Source organism: Aethalodelphis obliquidens, unplaced genomic scaffold, assembly GCF_003676395.1.
Source record: "Aethalodelphis obliquidens isolate GAN/ISIS:26980383/991018 unplaced genomic scaffold, ASM367639v1 scaffold71, whole genome shotgun sequence".
Lineage (NCBI taxonomy): Eukaryota > Metazoa > Chordata > Mammalia > Artiodactyla > Delphinidae > Aethalodelphis > Aethalodelphis obliquidens.
Window position 1 is genome coordinate 8,928,504 of NW_020838015.1, and position 20,969 is coordinate 8,949,472.

The window sequence follows — 20,969 nt, forward strand, 5'->3', positions numbered from 1 at the left end:
GACGCCTGCCTCGCACTGATTGGCCTATATGGGATTGATGGAAGACAGCCAGCGTCCGAGGATAGGGGTGGTTAGGCCCTGCTTTCTGCTGATTGGCGGCCGAGGGACTCTTAGCTGCCAGAACCCCTAACGGGGAGGTGCCAAACTCTACGCAGCTCAGCGGAAGCGGGACTTGTATAGAAGTACACAGGCGTAGCAGCCCGCAGGGAGGAGGTCTGGCCAGGGTTCTGCGTAGGCGGGCAGGGTAACTCTGTAGTGATTGGCTAGAAAAGACGAATTTAGAACCGAGCAGCTGCCAGACAAGCGAAGGAGTGTTGAGTGGCGGAAACTAAATGCCTACGGGGGCGGGTCGAGCTGCGGCCAGTAATAAAGCAGTGGAATCAGGCTCTGCATCGATTGGCGGAAGCTGGACTCAACCTAGAATAGGGGCTGGACCAGCCCTAGGCCCATTGCTGGAAGCTGGAACTATTGATAATTAGAAGCTGGGGCAACGCCAAGGTTGGGCCTAGACGGGTGTGGGTGTAATTTAAGGTACCTGAGAAACGATTGGGGTGTGGGAGAAGGGTAAACCCTAGGGCCAGGAGTGAAAGGCTGCCTTGGGGAACAAACCTCCACCCTGAATCGGCCCATTCTCTAAGGTAATTGAGAGTATTGTACAGGAAAAGAAATGGAAGGGTCAGGTGGGGGCCCAGATTGTCAAGGCGATGGTATAGAGGGCAAATCAGAAAGTCAAGTGGCACATTCTGCCAGGGGACAGGATGAAGACGGGACTTCAGTGGTTTTTAAAGGTTCCACACAGACTGGATCTCTGGGCCTCCTAGTAACTTTGTGCTTTAGAAACAGGGCACTTTCGCAAACAGCAAGGGTTAAGGGGGGAAAGAAGGGCCATATGACTCAAAGACATTCAAGCTCTTTAATGTCAGGGGAGGTAGGAAGAAGTCAATGGTGAGGCTCCGGGAAATTCTGCAGGCCTTGTAGTTCTCTAAGCCCCTGAAAAAGAGAACAGAAAAGACTGAATGGAGCCTGGGTCCAGGCCCCACCCCAGGCTTGCTCAGAACTCCCTTCCCTCCGAGCCAGCTTGGCTCCAATTTGACTCCAGTTTAGGGGGAAAGATGGTACTTCCCATCTCTGGCTCTCTCTCTTCCTCAGGTCACCGCCCTAAACATTTGGAGATAGTGTCTGGGAATGGGGTGAGTTGCTCTCACCTCTAGCAACATGTGGATATGGGCCTTGATATTCATGGAGTCCTTGGTGAGGCTGTCGCTGAGCCTGGAGAAAAGAAACAAGAAAGGGCAAAGTGGGCCCCACTTATGATCATGAGGATGATGCTTCCTCATCATTTCAGGAACTACCTACATCATGGATGACTTCCACACGGCAGGTGGTAGGACATCCGATTACCTGACCTGCTCCTATGCAGAGATGCCTGGCTGCCATCTGGACGGCACAGATTCAGAGACATTTATTGAACGTCTACTCTCTGCCGGGTCGTTTTAGGTACTGGGGAGACAGCAGCAAACACAACAAACAAAAATCTCAGCATCGTGGAGCTCAAATTCTCATTAAGAAGGACAGTGATGGAATAAAACACGGAGTATGTCAGATGGTTATAAGTACAATAAAAAAAAATTAAATGATAAGAGAGGATAAGGAGTGCAGGCATGGGGGCTGTAATTCTAATTAGAGTGCTTAGGGATGGCTTCACTGAGAAGCAGTTGAGTAGACTTAAAATGAAGAGGCGAATCATGTGAATACACGGAGGATGAGTGTTCCAGACACAAGGGGCAGCAAATGCAGAGGCTCTGAGGTGGGAGTGTACCTGGCATGTCTGAGGCACAGCAAAGAGGCCAGCATGGGTGGAGAAAAATAAGCGAAGGTGGGGTGTAGGAGGTAAGGTCACAGAGGGAAGTGGGGGAGACAGATCATGTAAAAGCTGCCAGGCCATGGTAAGGACTCTGGCTTTTACTCTAAGTGAGATGGGAGCCAGGGGATGATTGTGATCAGAGAAGGGATATGAAACAACTAGGGTTTAAGAGGATCCATCTGGCTGCTGTGCGGAGAACTGACTAGGGATAAGGACAGCTAGTGTGGAAGAGGAAGCCCAGTGAGGAGGCTATTGAAATAGTCCAGGTGAGAGATGCAGACTCACACCACAGCAGCAGCAGTTGAGGTGATGAGAAATGATTGGATTTGGGATATATTTTGAAGGTAGAGTCAACAGGATTTACCAAAGGAGGATGCTGGGTACGAGAGAGAGGACTTAAGAAAGACACCAAGGCCTAAGCAACTGGGAAGCTGGAGCTGCCTGAAACCACTCTGGCTCTGGACTGTTGAGTTATGTGAACTAGTCAATTCCTTATATCTATGCCAACTGGGACCAGTCTCACCCAAAAGAATCCTAATTGATACAAAGGATCAAGGAAGGCCTTTCTGAAGAATGAGTAGGAGTTAAACAGTAAGACGGTCTTTTCCACAAAAAGTCCAAGAGGCAGGAAAGAGCTTTTTGAGGAGCTGTCAGGAGACCAGTGTTAGAAATTAAGCGAATGGTGGAAGGAAAGAAGCACAGGATAAAATCCAGGAGGTAGGAAGGGGCTAGATCATGCAGGGTCTTGATATCATGATAGGAATGTGGATTTTATTGGCTGAGCTATCTGTCAGTGTAGGAGTGTTTTAAGGAAACAAAATACTGTTAAGAAAAGTAGAAGGCAACAACATAGGATGTCAAATTGGGAAAAAATAGTACGAACCCATTTATATATCACTATCTCCCAAATTTATATTTTCAATGCAGCCCTCTCTCCCGAGTTGAGGAGTTTTAACTACATCTTCAGAAAATCTACTTCAGTGTTTAACGAGCACCTCACACTTAACAGGTCCTAGACTGAACTCCTGATCTTCCCCTCCAAATCTGCTCCTCCCTTATCTTCTCCATCTCATAAAATGGCAATTCCATCCTCCTAGTTGCTCAGCCAAAAACCTAGACTCCTCTCTTTTTCTCACACCCCACATCCCATCAAGTATTCTATTTAAAATTGCAACTGCTCCCTCAGAGGCAATGTTTCTCACCTCCAATCCTTGTTGTTCTCTGCAACATTGTCAACCTGTGACATACTACATCCTTTACTTATTTGTTTACTGTCTGTCTTCCCTGACTAGAATGTAAGCTGCGTAAGGGCAGAGATTTGGTCTGCCTTGTTTCCCGCTGTATCCTCAGGAACAAAAACAGTATGTGGCACATAGTAGGCACTCAATGTACAAGCTTAGTCTGTGAAAGGTTTCAATGCTTAAAATAAAAAAGGAGGAGAAAAGTATAAAGTTCACCAAATGCTAGTTGTAACACAAAAGGGATATGTTTAATTTATTGCTACTGATTAGTATATAAGGCAGTGTTAATAGTCATATGGTTATTCTGTTTCTTCTATAATCATGTCTGCTTATGGGTATGGATGTGTACTCCTTTCTCTGTAATCAGAAAGAATGTACACAGAGACCTGATCCTCCCACTCCTCAAAGAAACAGACTAAGAACAGGAAGGACTGATAGGCCATTTCGGTTACATAAAATAACCTGAAAGAAAGTTACTTTAAAATGTGTCCAGGATAACCAAGTATTTTAAAGAAGAGAGCGAGCTACACAGACTCAAATCTTCATCTCCTAGAAAGATTCAATTACTATGGAGTCCTACTAATTATAAAGTAGTAAGAGATTCACATTTCTCATCACACTAATAGACCAGGTCAGTAAATCAGAAAGACCAGACAGGGGGCAGGCAATGACAAATACCTCATTTTGGGGAAAGACATCAAGTTTCATAAAATTAAAACCTATTTGAAAGGCTCAGGAATCCTGTGTCATAACAAGGAAAGCTTTGTCATAAAAAGTTGGATTTGGTCTAAATGGCCACCAAGTTCAGAATTGCATTGGCCTATGAAACCAGGTCCCTCGACCAAACTATTCACCAACTGGCCTGATCAGTAAGACTTAGAAATCCCAGTGGGTCTGAGGCTCATTTGGGTCTACGGACACTGAAATCCTGAAAAGGTTTGAAAAGAGAAGAATTACTGAAACCTAAGGGAGGCAACTCTGGAAGAAATGAATGTAGGAATAAAGAGAAATATAACCTAGAAGGAATCTTAGATCGGTGGGGTTCACACTTGTGAGATGTTGTTAATCTAAGTGTATTTGCTCAGCATCCCCTCACTCACTCCTTCTGAGTGAGTGAATGCTCACCATTCTCGGCAGCTCCTCCTAACATGGCAGGCACACTGGTTGCCTTGCCAGGAATGCTCTTCCCCAGAGAGCCCTATGGCTTGTTCACTCAACCAAGTGACTCAAATGTCACTTCCTCTGGGAGGCCTTCCCTAGCCACATTTCAGACCTCCCGTCCACACTCCCAATTCCCGTTCCCTGCACAGAACCTTAAACTCAACTGGAGCCCATCCTTTATCCCCACATTACCTCCCCATCACCACCAACAGAGATCTGCTTCAATCCCCACTTAAATCTATTTCCAGCATATGCTTTTAAATTCATTCAACAGAGTGCCTACTATGTGCTATGTGCTATTCTAGTGACTTGGGATATAGAGAAAATCTCTCTCTTTGCAAAGCTTATATCCTAATGCGAGGAGGCAATGAACATTGTAAAGAAGTAAATTACACAGTAAACATTAGGAGGTCGTAAGTGCTAGGGAAAAAAAGAAAAAGTAGAACAAGGGAGGGGAATCAGGAGTGCCAGGGGTTGCAATTTTAAAGTTAGGTTATAGAAAGCCTCATTGAGGAAGTGACATTTAAGCAAGACTTAAATTGAATAAGGAGAAAGGAAGCAATGCAGGTACCTGGGGAAAGAGTGCTGTAGGCAGAGAGAAGAGCCCCTGCAATCACGCTGAGGTGGGATCATTCTGAGGGTGTTTAAAGAAGCCTGTGAAGGTTAGTGTGGTGAGAGCACAGTGGATGAGCAGGAAAATTAGCAGGTGAAGTCAGAGGTAATTTGTTTTATTGTTTCTGATTTATAGGCTGAGACCTCCAGGATCTGGTCAAAACTGTGCTGATGTGTAACAGTTAGTCCTTCTAGAAGGTAAGCCTTCTAGAAGGTAAGCCTTCAAGGAACCCTTTTGTCTTGTTCCCTGCTGCCTCCCCACCACCAAGCACAGAGCCTGGCACACAGCAGATGCCCAATAAATTTTTGTGTGAGTGAACAATACAAAGACCATTTATCAGTGCTTATTATGTTCTACACCTGGGACTAAGCTTTGCATCCCCACTTTCCTCAGCCCTAGCTCTGAGGGGGAGGGGAGATGGGTTCCTAAGTATCATCCCAGGCAGCCATGGGGAAAGGGGGAAGAAGGGTGTGGCAAATGGTAGTGCTTTTTAGGCACTATCCTCATGCAATGGACTTACTCTGTGAGGAGACTGCTCTTACGATCAATGAACCTGAGAGCTTCTGCCAGTGTCAACTCCAGGAAAAAACCATATCCAAGGGCCACATAGATCCGTGAAGTGTCTGGGCTAAGGAAACAGTGGTTAGAGGAAGCGGGGAAGTTCTTATCACTGTTTAGCACACCACACAGTTTGAGATTTTTTTTACTCCCCTCTCCCCCACCTTCCCCAAATTGAAGCTCTGGGTGGGCAGGAATTTTGTCCTATCTTATTTACTGTCACATCTCCAGCACCTAGCAGTGTCTGGTACATAGCAAATACTCAAAAAAAATTTTTGTTGAATGAAGAAAAGGGGAAGCTGAACCCTGTGGGCTCAGAGGGGTGGGTAGACACTCACACCACTGTGTCAACGAAGAAGTTACAGCCCAAATCCACCTGCATATATAACTCCGAGTGATTAGCTTCCTGTGGGGCCGGGGAAAAAGAGGTAGGGATCAGTGGCCAAGTTTTAGGTTAGGTGACAGGTTTTGGTCTGGGGTATCTCCTCTCTTCCCCCTCCTTTGCCCACAAAAAGATGGTACCTAACCCTGGCACCTTTACCTGGAGTCGCTCAATGACATTTCTCAGTTGAAGGTATTTGGCCAGCTGCTCATATACCTTGTCGCGATGGTCCAGCACCTTTCTAATGGGACAAGAGTAAAATGGTGACCAAGAGGAAACCCTGTCTCTCTTGGAATACCTCATATCATGACCCTCTGAGACTCTCATGTCACCATGTCCTAAAGAGGTGTTTTAGTGCAGAAGTCAAGATTTGAACTCTGGGTCAGACTACTTCGGTTTGAATCCAGGCTTTCCATTTTACTAGCTGTGAGACTTTGGCAAGTGAGTAACCTTTTTGGAACTCAATTTCCCCATCTTTAAAATAGGAATAACGAGTATTACCTCACAGAGTCATTAGAAAGATTAAATGAGTTTACTAAAAAGCATTTAGAATAGTGCCTGCCAAACAAGAAGCTCTATATATGTGTTAGCTATTATTTATTAGTATTATTTCACTCTACTCCCAATGCCTCCCTCCAATCAGGATACCCTATTCTCACCCTAGAAAAAAATCCTCCATCCCTTTTAGGATGCTCATAATCCTAGACCTGAAAACTCTACTTCCTCCTCAGATTAATAATGATAGGAATAATAATTTTTCATACTCATTGAGCCTCTAGTATCCAAGTTAAATCCTTTACAAGGACTGAACACGCTGAAAACTCAAAACCACCACATGAGGAAGGTTGCATTAACTTCCCCATTTCACAGATGAGAAAACTGAGGCACAGAAACTCGAGGTGAGGTACAACGTGTTCACACGTAAAACGAAACGGCCAAGTCAGGATTCGAACCTGAAAACTCGCTCGTAACCCTTAACGCCATCTGAACCCGCGCATGCGCGGACACACCCTCCATTAAGACCGCCATGTCTTCCCTCTCCCGCCCACCGTCGCACCCCGGATATCGCCCCTCCTACCCCCTCGAAAGGCGCGCGGGGCCGGGTTCCGAACGCCTCACCCACCAATCAGAAGGATACGCCCTGACTTCGAACGCCCCGCTCACCACGTGCACCGCTCCAAGCGCCCCGCCCCCTATTCTGTCACTCACCTCAGGTCCCGCTGCAGTACGTCAGAGATGAAAGCCTCGTAGCGCAGCACTTTCTCCGCGGTGGCCTCCACCGCCCGCCGTTTAGGGGGCGTCGCCATGATGGGCTCCTGAGGAACGAGGAGGGGGAAGACCACGATAACCACTCAGTTTGCTCTCAAGCACAGTACATCTGCACCCTCTCAACGTTAGGAGTGGGGTCATCCGGCTCAAACTGGGGGTTCAGCCTTCTGCCCCTCCCAACTCTGGGACCCGGTCACACAGGCACACCCAAACACGGCCGTTACCTGAGAGCCGCTGGCAAAAAGAAGGGTTGGTAAGAACCTTAGCTTCCGGGTGGCGCGGGTAAATGACGTACAACGAGGGTGCTGGCCAACCAAATAACCAGGTGGTGTGGGATGGTCCTGAACGGAAGAAAACGCGTGAGAGAAGAGAAGGGCGGGGCTTTACAAAATCCGATGAGATTAAGGAAGGCTGCAGAGAGTGGGAACCGGGACTGAGCGCGGAGCCTATGAGGACAGTGCGTGGTTGGTGGGGGTGAGGTTTAATGGGATTTGGCGGGTTCCAGAGGAAGCGGGACGCACAGGTGGAAGTAGAGAGAGTAAAGCGTTTAGTATTTAAAAGTAGGAGCTTCACAGGGAGATCAACTCGGTGCTTTGTGACCACCTAGAGGGGTGGGATTGGGGTGGGAGGGAGACGCAAGAGGGAGGAGATATGGGGATATATGTATATCTATAGCTGATTCACTTTGTTATACAGCAGAAACTAACACACCATTGTAAAGCAATTATACTCCAATAAAGGTGTTGAAAATAAATAAATAAATACATAAATAAGTCCGAGCTTCAGAAGCAGACGGGCTAGAATCGATCATGGATCTGGTCTGTAAAAAGGAAAGTACATCCTTGTATCGCCCTGGATTTTGATTTTTCACACGGGAAGTTTGGGTTTGACTCCCGATAATGGAAATGACTGTGAGCATTAAAAAAACGTTTTTAAAAGGAGACAGTTTTTCTAAAATGCACCTTTGATGACTCCAGCTCTATGGCCCGCAATCTAACTGAGGTTCAAGAAGAGATTGACAATGCGCTATGTCTAATCACGTCATTTAATAGGGGCGTCAAATGGAGGGTCGCTGAAGTCCTCTGCCCAAGACAGGTTATCCTGTAGCTGAAATAGTTCCTATGTTTTTATTTAAATGTGTAAGCTTTTTATTACTTTATTTTTAAGCGCTCAAATTACCGAATGGATTTATTTCCCACGTTAAATTTTCAAATAATAGCATCTAACCCAGTAAATCCAAGCCTGAGCCTGGAGGAGAACCTGGATGCTGGATCCCCCAAATGATATTCCCACCTTCAGGGCCTAGAGCACCCACCCCTATCAGGGAAGTCTCCCCAGATAATTTGCGGGTTTACGTGTCTTTTAAGCAAGCTTTGTTTCAAATACTCAAAACCTGAGCAAATCAAGCTTTTCTTTGCCCTTAGAACAAGATGATTGCAAAGGAAGTATTGTGAGTTAAAAAATTTTTTGGTAAATCTTCTCATGTTACATATGGTTACAATTACATTTAGTTTGATCAAAACAGACACTAGGTAGTTAGACAAATATTATCGAGTTAAGCTCTACCATTTTCTTGTGAAAAAAGGTGTTACATTTATTATCTTTACTTAACATGGAGAGCACAGAGTTCTGATGAGCTGGAGATGGGTTTGTGCAAGTCTATTAACTTACATTCCCCCCAAAACATTTTTTTTCTTTTTAAAAATGTTTCCAACTTTATTTTTTACATTTCAAACCTACAGAAAAGTGGGCACTGAACACCAATATAGCCTTCACTTAGATTCACCAAATGTTAATATTTGATAGCATTTGCTTTCTCTCGTTTCAGACCACGCAATAATTGTTGACATGGCTGCATAGCATTCTGTCTTTTGGATGGCCTCAGATTTTTGATCCAGTCTTCTGTTCCTCGATGTTTGGATGTGTCCAGTTTTTTTCATTGTTATAATCCAGGATAAGATAACAGTCTTTGCTTTCAAAATTTTGTGTGCAACCATGTTTATTTTCTTGTGACAAATTTCTAGGACTGTAATTTATTGATCTAAAGGAGGTCACTGTATTGTAAAGCAATTATACATGAGTTAACCTGAATTTTATGCTTACTAAAACAAAACAGCCTGTTTGTGGCTTATCAAACTTACACTGTACATCTGTTTTAATTATTAAAGAAAAGGGCGCATTGACCAGAAGTAAAGAATATCCATGTTAATGATAAAGATTAAATGCCTCCCTTCCTGGGATGCCAATGCTGGTACTCCTTCAGTGATAGGACTCCCTTCCCCGGTGCTAAGGCCATACTGACTTGCTCTGCATGTGCTGATCTGTTTTTTTTTTTTTAACTTTGAAGGAATGTAACCCTGACCTGTTTGATATTCTTTGTTCTGACAAGATATAAAACTCAGCAAGGGGGGACTTTGAAACTACAAGGTTGCAACTAGCAGCTGCTAGCAGATATTGTTTTGAAAAGGGCCCCTGGTGTCCTTGAGTTTGATACAGTTCAGAGAAAATTCAAGTTCTCAGTGGTGCAGGGATGTGTCTGAGACCAGATCCCCAACAGCCCGACTCCATTTTTTGTATGTCTGAACTGTGATTACTCCATTATAATTTTAATTTGTCATCACTACAATGGCAGAGTTGAGTAGTTGCCAAAGAGACCATATGGCCTAAAAATTCTAAAGAATTTACTATCTGGCCCGTTACAGAAAAAGTTTGCCAATCCTAGCTCTACACAATCATGTCAGTCACCAATACATAGGTTGGGACTATAATAAGCACACGGGCCTCCCTGGCTTCAACTTGTGACCTCTTACTGGCTTATGGGTGGGCGTTTTCAGGCTTCTGGGAGATATGAGGCTCTTATATCTCTATTTATATTTTCTCTTCCTCCGGTCCAACCTCCTATTCCCTAACCTCCCCCAGCTCTGACTTAGAGATCTCTGCCTTTGCCTTTACCCAAGAAGAGTAAGAAATAACTGAGGCCCAGGTGAGTTATAGCTCATTTGTTCATTCACTACCTACTTTATTTTCCACTGGATATTTGGAACCTGATAAAAATACATCCCATTAAATTGAAAAGTAAAGGTAAGATCACAGAAAATATAAAGCAAGTAAAAGATTAACATCAAAGAAGATTGGGAAGTAGGTATGAAATTCACATCTGTGCATAGCTGTGAATTTTTCTCTGATCTTCCCACAGCCATAGCAAAAAGGAAATTGGGTTAATTATGTTGATGAAAATAATCATTAAACAATCTAAATATAATAGGAATAGAAAAGAGTTTTATTTGAGCCAAATTGAGGACTCTAGCCCGGAAGGCAGTCTCTCTCAGATAACTCTGAGGAACTGCTCCGGAGAAGCTTGGTTTTATATCATGTCAGAAGAAAGAACATCAAAAAAGTCAGGGATACTTCCTTCAAAGTTAAAAAAAAAAGAAACAGATCAGCACGTACAGAATGAGTCAGTACAGCCTTGACACCTGGGAAGGGCGTCTTAAACATTGGAATACAACCATTGGCAACCCAGGAGGGGAGGCATTTAATCTTTATCTTTAACATGGACATTTTTTACTGCTGGTCAATGCACCCTTTTCCTTAATAATTAAAGCAGATGCACAATATAAGTTTGATAGGCCACAGGCAGTTTTAGTTAGCATAAAATTCAAGTTAACTTATGTATATGCCAGGATGACTTCCCTATACCTCAATATGTGAAAATTTCTTTTTCTTTTTTAACATCTTTATTGGAGTATAATTGCTTTACAATGTTGTGTTAGTTTCTGCTGTATAACAAAGTGAATCAGCTATATGTATACATATATCCCCACATCCCCTCCCTCTTGCGTCTCCCTCCCACACTCCCTATCCCACCCCTCTAGGTGGTCAGAAAGCACGGAGCTGATCTCCCCGTGCTATACAGCTGCTTCCCACTAGCTATCTATTTTACATTTGGTAGTGTATATATGTCAATGCTACTCTTTCACTTTGTCCCAGCTTACCCTTCCCCCTCCCCATGTCCTCAAGTCCATTCTCTACCTCTGCGTCTTTATTCCTGTCCTGCCCCTAGGTTCAACAGAACCATTTTTTTTTTAGATTCCATATATATGTGTTAGCATACGGTATTTGTTTTTCTCTTTCTGACTTAAAACCATAATTCAAAAAGAGACGTGTACCATAATGTTCATTGCAGCACTATTTACAATAGCCAGGACATGGAAGCAAACTAAGTGTCCATCAACAGATGAATGGATAAAGAAGATGTGGCACATATATACAGTGCAATATTACTCGGCCATAAAAAGAAACAAAATTGAGTTATTTGTAGTGAGGTGGATAGACCTAGAGTCTGTCATACAGAGTGAAGTAAGTCAGAATGTGAAAATTTCTTTCATCAGTTATGTGATTTGTATTGTTTATGAAGGAAAAGCATACCAGTTCATCAGCAGAAGGAAATATTTCATGGCACTCAGCAGGAAACTATAAAATTAGAACTCTCCTTCACTTCCTGCACTAAAATGAATTCCAGATGGATTAAAGATTTAAATGTAAAAATAAAACTATGAGTGTGCTAGAAGGAAATAAATGGAAGAATCTTTTATTATTCTCTCAGAGTGAAGTCCTTTCTAATCATGACATAAAATTCTCAAGTCATGAGAGAATATATTGATACATTGTGTGCATAAAATTAATGTATGCATGATTAACTTAAAAAGCCTTAAAGCCAAATGACAAATGTGAAGAAAAATTTGCAAGAGATACAATCAATGGCTAGTTTACTTAATATATAAAGAGCTCTTACAAATCAATATAAAAGGCCAATAATTTAAAAGGAACTAGACAGAGACAATTCATAGATATACAAATCACTTTTATTTATTTATAATTTTATTTATTTATTTATTTGGCTGTGCCGGGTCTTAGTTGCAGCACACGAGATCTTCAATCTTTGTTGCAGCATGCGGGACCTTTAGTTGCAGCATGCAGGATCTTTAGTTGTGGCATGCAAACTCTTAGTTGCGGCATGCATTTGGGATCTAGTTCCCTGACCAGGGATTGAACCTGAGCTCCCTGCAATTGGGAGCACAGAGCCTTAGCCACTAGACCACCAGGGAAGTCCCACAAATCACTTTTAAATACATGAAAATGTGTTCATCCTAAATCATAAAAGAGAAATGCAAGATAAAGATATGAAATGCTGTTTTTCATCTATCAGGTTGGAAAAGACCAGAAAGATTTGTAATACAGTTGACCCTTGAACAACAGGATTAGGGTTTGATCTGCATGGGTCCAATAAATATATTGGAAAATTTTTTGGAGATTTGCGACAATTTGAAAAAACTTGCAGATGAAACATGTAGCCTAGAAATATTGAAAAAATTAAGAAAAAGGTATATCATTTTACACATCATGTGTAAAATATATGTAGATACTGGTCTATCCCTACACAGGCATAAGATGAGTGATATAAATATAAAATTAATAGTGTTAGTTTTCTTACTGTTTTATAACTTTGCTTTCAAAGAATAACATTACCATACAGTATTCCTCTCTCCTCTCTCTCTCTCTCTCAGTTGGAGAAACTGAGTATCAGCCTATAATCACAGGTAACTGTTGGTTTTTTAACAGTAAACTTGTTTCTAAATTGGGAGATTGGGATTGACATATACACACTACTATATATAAAATAGATAACTAAAAGAACCTACTGTATAGCACAGGGAACTCTACTCAATACTCTGTAATGGCCTATATGGGAATAGAATCTAAAAAAGAGTGGATATATGTATATGTATAACTGATTCACTTTGCTGTACAGCAGAAACTAACACAACATTGTAAATCAACTATACTCCAATAAAAATTAATTAAAAAATTTTTAAAAAGTAAAAATAAAAAAGTAACAGTGTTTCTAATATTGTATTATGAATATGACAAATACTGTATGCCATAAAAATTTTATAATGATTCATTTATTAGTGTATAGGCTAGGCTACTGTGAAACAATTGTATCAGTTATACTAGCCTATCATAAAGCAATCATATTGTGCTTCTTCACTATCAATGCATGAAACATAACTATAAATAAATATGAATATCTTTTTCACATTATCTTTTCATTTTTGATGTCTAGTGTTAGTAATACAGATAACATCTACAGTGTTCTGTTTTTAATGTTTCTTTATTTATTTGGCTGCACCGGGTCTTAGTTGTGGCGTGCGGGATCTTTAGTTGCAGCACGTGGGATCTAGTTCCCTGACTAGGGATCGAACCCAGGCCCCCTGCATTGGGAGCGTGCAGTCTTAGCCACTGGACCACCAGGGAAGTCCCTACAGTGCTTTGTATCATATAAGGCAATATTGATGTAGGTACTGACAGACGATTCATCTTGTAAACAGATGATTTAAACTTATCAATAAATACAGTACAGTACTATAAATGTATTTTCTCTTTCTTATGATTTTATTAATATCATTTTCTTTTCTCTAGCTTACTTTATTGTAACGATACAGTATATAATACATATAACATACAAAATATGTGTTTATCAACTGTTTGCCTTATCAGTAAGGCTTCTGGTCAACAGTAGGCTATTAGTAGGTAAGTTTTAGGGAAGTCAAAAGTTATACGTGGATTCTTATGGGGAGCACCCCAAACCCTGTGTTCTTCAAGGGTCAGCTATATACTGTTGGTGTCACAGCTTAAGTTCTCTGGGAAGTAGATGCTGAGATGGAGTTAGAAGTGCAGGTTTATTGGGCAGTAACACCTGTGAAAGAAAAAGGGGGGAAGGAAGATTGGGCAGGATTGGAAGCTGTCAGACCATGATGCCAGCCTGACAAATTTGCAGCTAGCCGAACGAGGAGCTCCAGAGCAAAGATTACCTGTTAGAGGAGTCCTGCCTCACACTTTGAACCACCTCATTGCTCAGTAATTGGCTGGGGATAGTGGGACCTTGGCACTAAAGCTGAGGTGAACCGCAGCAGAGCTAACAACTGGAGACTCTCAAGTAACCATACCTCTCGAAGCTGGGCAATGAGTCCTTTCTTGAAGAGGAGTCTGACAGGCTCATCTCCACGTTGGCCGCACTTGACAGCTATGTGGGAAAGCAAATATTGTTACATGCTGTTTGGGGCGTAAACAGAGGAATATATATATATTTGAATTTTTAAAATTTTGTTTATTGTAAAATATACCTAAGATAAAATTTACCATTTTAACTATTTTTAAGTGTACTTCAGTAGCATTAAGTACATTCACACTGTTCTGCAACCATCACCACCATCCATTTCCAGAACTTTTTCATCTAGAATATCTTTAACTAGTTTAAAGTACACCTAACTCTTTGATCCAGAAATTCCACTTCTAGGAATTTATCCTACAGGTATATTAGCACCATTATGTATTGAAGTACAACCAGAACATGCATGGCAGCATCGTGTGTATTAGCAAAATATTAGAAACAACCTAAATGTCCATCAATGGTGGACGGGTCTAATTAAGGTACCTCTGTACAAGAGAACATGAACTATTCACCAGAAAGTTATAATCCAGGACCTGTATGTACCCAACAACATGGCCTCAAAATAATAAAGTTTACAAATAAAATTCTAAAACTTCTTTTACGATTTCTTGTAAGCCAGACAGACCACCCAGCAAAGAATTCTCTTAGTCTTTGTTTCTCTAGAAATGTATTTTGTCTTCATTAAATTTTTGAAATTTTAAAATAATTGTAGTTTCACTAGAATTTGCAGAAATATCACAGAGAGGTCCTGTGCACGTTTATCCAGTTTCCTGCAATGGTTAAATCTTACATAACTATAGTACAATATTGAACAAAGGAAACTGACATCAGTATGATGTGTGTATATAGATAGTTCTATGCTGTTTTATTACATGTGCAGATTCAATAACCTCTACAACAATCAGGATACAAAAATATTCACTCACTGAAATTATCTGCCTCATGCTACCCTTTCATAGTCACACACCACCCCTCCCTAATATCTCTTAACTCCTGGCAACCACTAATCTGTTTTCCATTTCTATAATTTCGAGAATGTTTTATAAATGGAATTATACAGTATGTGTCCTTTTGAGCTTTATTTTTTTTCTCTCAGCATAATGCCCTGGAGATCCATCCAAGTTTTGCAGGTATCAATAGCTCCTTCTTTTTGTTGATGAGTAGTATTCCATGGTATGGATGTATTACAGGGTGTTTAACCATTCACCTATTGAGGGACATTTAGGTTGTTTCCAATTTTTGTTTTTGTTTTTTAAAATTAATTTTTATTGGTGTATAGTTGCTTTACAATGTTGTGTTAGCTTCTACTGCACAGCCATACATATACATATACATATATCCCCTCCCTTTTGGATTTCCCTCCTATTTAGGACACCACAGTGCATTAAGTAGAGTTCCCTGTGCTATACAGTATGTTCCCCTCAGTTGTCTATTTTATACATATTATCAATAGTGTATATGTGTCAATCCCAGTCTCCCAATTCCTCCCATCCCATCCCTTTCCCCCTCGGTATCCATACATTTGTCCTTTACATCTGTGTCCAATTTTTGGCTATTACTAATAAGGTTGCTATGAACAATTGTGTACATATTTTTGTGTGGATTTAAGTTTTTATGTCTCTAGGTTAAATGTCCAGGAATGCTATTGTTGGGTTGCATGGTAGTAATGTTGAATTTCTTTAAGAAACTGCCAAACTATTTTCCAGAGTGGCTGTAATATTTTATAGTCCCACCAGCAATGTATGAGTGACCCAGTTTATCTGCATCCTCTCTAGCATTTGGTGTTGTCATTATTTTAACAATTTTAGCCATTCTAATAGGTGTGTAGTGACATCTCATTGTGGCCTTAGTTTGCATTTCCCTGATAGCTGAAGATGTGGAACATCTTTTCCTGTGCTTGTTTGTCATTCGTATATTCTCTTTGGTGAAATGTCTTTTCACATCCTTTGCTCATTTTCTAATTGGCTTGGTTTTGTTTTTTTTAAAAAAAATCTTTTGAATTTTCAGAGTTCTTTACATACTCTAGATACAAATCCTTTGTCATACATATGGTTTGCAAATATTTTCTCCAATTGTCTTTTTGTCCTCTTAATGGGGTCTTCTGTGGAGCAAAAGGTTTTAATTTTTGGAGTCCAAGTTATTGATTATTTTTCTTTTTGGATCATGCTTTTGGTGTTATATCTTCACAAGCCTAGCTCCCAAAGATTTTCTCCTATATTTTATTCTAAAAGTTTTGTAGTGTTATGTTTTACACTTAAGTTTACGATGCTTTAAAAAACAGCTTTATTGAGATATAATTCATATGCAATAAAATCCACACATTTGAAATGTACAATTCAATGGTTTTTAGTATATTCACAGAGTTGTGCAACATCACCACAATTTAATTTTCAAACATTTTCATCACCCCAAATCGAAGAATGTGCCCATTCTTCAGTCCACTCCAGCCCTAAGCAACCACAAATTTATTTCCTGTTTCTGTAGAGATGCATATTCTAGACATTTCATATAAATGGAAACATACAATATGCGAGCTTTTGTATCTGGCTTCTTTCATTTAGCATGATGTTTTCAAGGTTCATTCATTTAACATTTATTTGTATTTTATTCCTTTTTATGTAACATTTATTTGTATTTTATTTGTATTTTATTCCTTTTTATGGCTGAATAATATTCCATTGTGTGTATATACCACATTTTCCCCTATTTTGCCAGTAGAGTAAAATGTAAAGTCCTTACATCCATTTAAGTCCCTTTATCCTCCTCCTTTTATAATATTAAGTATTTCCTCTACACACATTGAAAACCACATCAAACAATATTATAATTTTTGCTTCAACCATCAAACATGATTTAGAAAACTCAAGAGAAATCAACTCTATTTTATTTACCCCTGTTTTACTCCTTCAGTTGTTCTGACTTCCATTCTGGTGCTCCAAGATTCCTTTTTTCATTACTTTTCTGTTACAAGGATTTCCTTTAGCCATACTTTCAAAGTAGGTCTGCAGGTGACAAATTCTCTAAGATATTTTCATCTGAGAATGCCTTGATTTCCCTTTTATTCCTAAAGCGTATTTTTGCTGGTTAAAGACTTCTTGGTTGACATTTTTTTTACTTCATCACTTGAAAAATGTTATGCCAATTCCTTCTGGTTTCCACGTTTTCTGATGAGAGATTCACTGTCATCCAAATTGTTTTCCCACACATATAAAGTATTGTTTCTCTCTCTTTGCTTTCAAGAATTTTTGTGTTTAGTTTTTCAGAAGTTTGACAATGATATGTCCAGGCATGGGTTTCTTTGGATTTATTCTGTTTAGAGTTTGCTCAGCCTCTTGAATCTGTAGGTTTATATTTTTCACCAAATATGGCAAAATTTCGGGCATTACTTTTTCAAATACTTTTCCAGCCCTGCCCTCTTTCGCCTCTCCTTCCAGGACTTTGATGACACAAATGTTGGAGTTTATGTTCTACTGGTCCCTGAAGCTCTACTCATTGTTTTCAATCTATTTTTTCTCTGATGTTCAGATTAGGTATTTTCTATTGTTCTATTTTCGGGTTCACTGATTCTTTCCTCTGTCCTCTCCATTCTGTTTTTGAACCCATCCATTGAGCTTTTTAAATTCAGTTATTGTATTTTTCAGTTATAAAATTTCTGTTTGGGTTTTCTCTATATCTTTTGTTTCTTTGCTTATGCTTAGATTCTCTGTTTTTTCATTTGTTTCAAGTGTGTTCGTAACTGAAGCATTTTTATGATGGCTGCTTTAAAATCCTTGTCAGATAATTCTAACATCTGTATTGTCTTGGTGTTGGCATCTGTTGTTTGTTTTTTTCATTCAACATAGGATTTTCCTCATTCTTGGTATTACGAGTGATTTTCCATTGCATCCTTCACTTGTGGGTATTATGATATGAGATACTGTGCTGACAGCAAAAAGGGAGTATTGCCTCATTACTGCCAGGTAGTGGTCAAAGTCCTAGTTCCCCCCATAGCCTCTGTTGATACCCTGGTGGGGGTACCTTATTATTGCTGGGTAGAGGTGGGAGTTAATACTACCCACTAGGCCTTTGCTGACACTGCCCTGGCTAGGAAGGGGTCAGGGTCTCATTGCTGCTTCCCACATGGCCTCCATTGACACCAGTGGGTAAGATCTTTGTTACTGCTGGGTGTGGAAGTCCAGGTTCCTTACGGAGTGTCTAGGTGTCTGGGGCATCACAAGGGGTGTAGCTTCATTACTGCAGGGTGGGAATGAAAATCTTGGCTTCCCATTCAGCCTCCTCTGAAACTACAATGACATGAATGGGCAGAGATAGTTTGCCTTCATTTTGAAGCACATATTTGATATAGAGTTATTGATTGACAGTGTTTTTCTTTCAGCACTTTAAATATTATTCTATTGCCTTCTGCCCTGCATTGTTTCTGATGACATGTCAGCTTTAATTGTATTGTGATTCCTTTTTTGTGTGATTTTTTTCTTGTCAGTTTCTAGGTTTTCTCTTTGTCTTTCAACAATTTAACTATGGTGTGTTTAGGTGTGGATCTGTTTGTGTTTTCCCTTCTTAGAGTTTGTTGAGCTTGTTGGATGAGTAGGTTAATGTTTTTCATCAAATTTAGGAAGTAAGTGGACATTATTTTTCAAATATTTTTTTCCCTATTCATTCTCTTCTCTTTCTGAGACTCCTATTACAGGTATGTTTGTACACTTAATGTTGTCCTATAGGTCTCTGAGGCTCTCTTCATTTTTCTTCATTCTTTTTTTCCTGTTCTTCAAGTTAGACAACCTCTATTGATCTACAATTCACTGATTCTTTTTTCTACCAGGTCAAATCTGCTTTTGAGATCCTATACTGAAATTTTCATTTCAGTTATTGTACTTTTCAACTCCAAAATTTTCATTTGGTACCTTTAAAAATAATTATCTTTCTTCATGGATATTCTTTTTTTTTTTTTTTTTTTTTTTTTTTTTTTGCGGTATGCAGGTCTCTCACTGTTGTGGCCTCTCCCGTTGTGGAGCACAGGCTCCGGATGCGCAGGCTCAGCGGCCATGGCTCATGGGCCCAAGCCACTCCATGGCATGTGGGGTCTTCCCGGACCGGGATATGAACCCGTGTCCCCTGCATCGGCAGGCGGACTCTCAACCACTGCACCACCAGGGAAGCCCTAAACATGATTTTTGTATGCACTGGGAAACCAAAAATTCAGGTGACTCGCTTTATTGCGATATTCATTTTATTGTGGTGGTCTGGAACTGAACTCAAGATATATCGAAGATATGACTTTAGACCTAACCACTGATTTACCAGAAATATAGGGAACAGAGGAACATGTAAAATAACACCCTGGAGTGCAATTGGAAATTCATTCCAAATACATTCATTTGGAACTTCTTCAAGACTATCTCTTTTAATCAACAAATACATGCAAGAAGGGATAAAAGAGGTAAATGAAGAGCATATAGATGAAGAAATTTAAGAAATATATCAACCAATTATAATCTATGAGCCATATGTACTTTCTGATTCAAACAATTCATTAAAATATATATGAGACAACTGGGAAAATTTGAACACTGGATACTTGCCATTAATCTGGAATTGTCAGATTTTTAGATGTGGTAATGATATTACAATAATTATTTTCAAAGGCATTCTTATTTGGGAAAGTAACATTAAAAATATTTAAGAAGAAATAATAGTATGTCTGCAATTTTCTTCAAAATAATCCGGAGGGAATAAGGCAGGGGTATAGCAGAAGGTTCACACCTTGTATTTGGCTGTTATGTCTCAAGTCATAGCAGTCCTCTCACTTCTTTAATGAAATCGATTTGGTGGAGAATTATTATTTGCCCTGTACAACAGTTCACAACCTGGATTCAGCTGACTATTTTCATCATAATGCCTTTTAAATTTTCTCCCATTCTTTGTAGTATTTCTTGTAAACATGAGCTAGATCTAGATGCTGGATTAGATTTAGCTTGAATTTTTTTTTTTGTCTTGCTTCATAGGGGTGTTGTGTACTTTCTTTTTCTATTTATTTTTTTATACAGCAGGTTCTTATTAGTTATCCATTTTATACTTATTGATGTATATATGTCAATCCCAATCTCCCAATTCATCACACCCCCCCGCCACTTCCCCCCTTGGTGTCTATACATTTGTTCGCTACATCTGTGTCTCTATTTCTGCCCAGCAAACTGGTTCATCTGTACCATTTTTCTAGGTTCCACATATATGCGTTAATATATGATATTTATCTTTCTCTTTCTGACTTATTTCACTCTGTATGATATGCTCTAGATTCATCCACATCTCTACAAATGACCCAATTTCATTCCTTTTTTATGGCTGAGTAATATACCGTTGTATATACGTACCACATCTTTTTTTTTCTTTCCACATCTTCTTTATCCATTTGTCTATCAATGGGCATTTAGGTTGCTTCCATGACCTGGCTATTGTAAATAGTGCTGCAATGAACATCGGGGTGCATGTATCTTTTTGAATTATGCTTTTCTCTGGGTATGCCCAGTAGTGGGATTGCTGGGTCATATGGTAATTTTATTTTTAGTTTTTTAAGGAACCTCCATACTCTTCCCCATAGTGACTGTATCAATATACATTCCCACCAACAGTGCAAGAGGGTTCCCTTTTCTCCACACCCTCTCCAGCATTTGTTGTTTGTAGATTTTCTGATGATGCCCATTCTAACTGCTGTGGGGTGATACCTCATTGTAGTTTTGATTTGCATTTCTCTAATAATTAGTGATGTTGTGCAGCTTTTCATGTGCTTCTTGGCCATCTGTATGTCTTCTTTGGAGAAATGTCTATTTAGGTCTTCTGCCCATTTTTGGATTGGGTTGTTTGTTTCT

General features: G+C 40.1%; 1 protein-coding gene across 1 annotated transcript; it reads right to left on the bottom strand.

The window, feature by feature from the left end:
- Nucleotides 1–894: 894 nt before the first annotated feature.
- On the bottom strand, nt 895–7,334 carry UXT (ubiquitously expressed prefoldin like chaperone). Its single transcript, XM_027091408.1, has 7 exons — nt 7,313–7,334; nt 7,029–7,135; nt 5,979–6,060; nt 5,776–5,843; nt 5,400–5,507; nt 1,206–1,269; nt 895–990 (listed from the first exon to the last, which is right to left on the bottom strand). The coding sequence occupies exons 2-7, from the start codon at nt 7,124–7,126 to the stop codon at nt 940–942; spliced, it is 471 nt and encodes a 156-aa protein (XP_026947209.1). The 5' UTR covers nt 7,127–7,135; nt 7,313–7,334; the 3' UTR covers nt 895–939.
- Nucleotides 7,335–20,969: the final 13,635 nt, after the last annotated feature.

What these genes read in the sequence shown, in the direction of transcription:
- UXT (XM_027091408.1), bottom strand. Translation starts at nt 7,126, where the DNA reads ATGGCGACGCCCCCTAAACGGCGGGCGGTGGAGGCCACCGCGGAGAAA. An exon ending in TTCTTCGTTGACACAGTGGT is followed by an intron (nt 5,508 to 5,775) that starts GTGAGTGTCTAC and finishes CTGTTTCCTTAG; the next exon opens with CCCAGACACTTCACGGATCT. An exon ending in AAGAGCAGTCTCCTCACAGA is followed by an intron (nt 1,270 to 5,399) that starts GTAAGTCCATTG and finishes TCTTTTCTCCAG; the next exon opens with GCTCAGCGACAGCCTCACCA.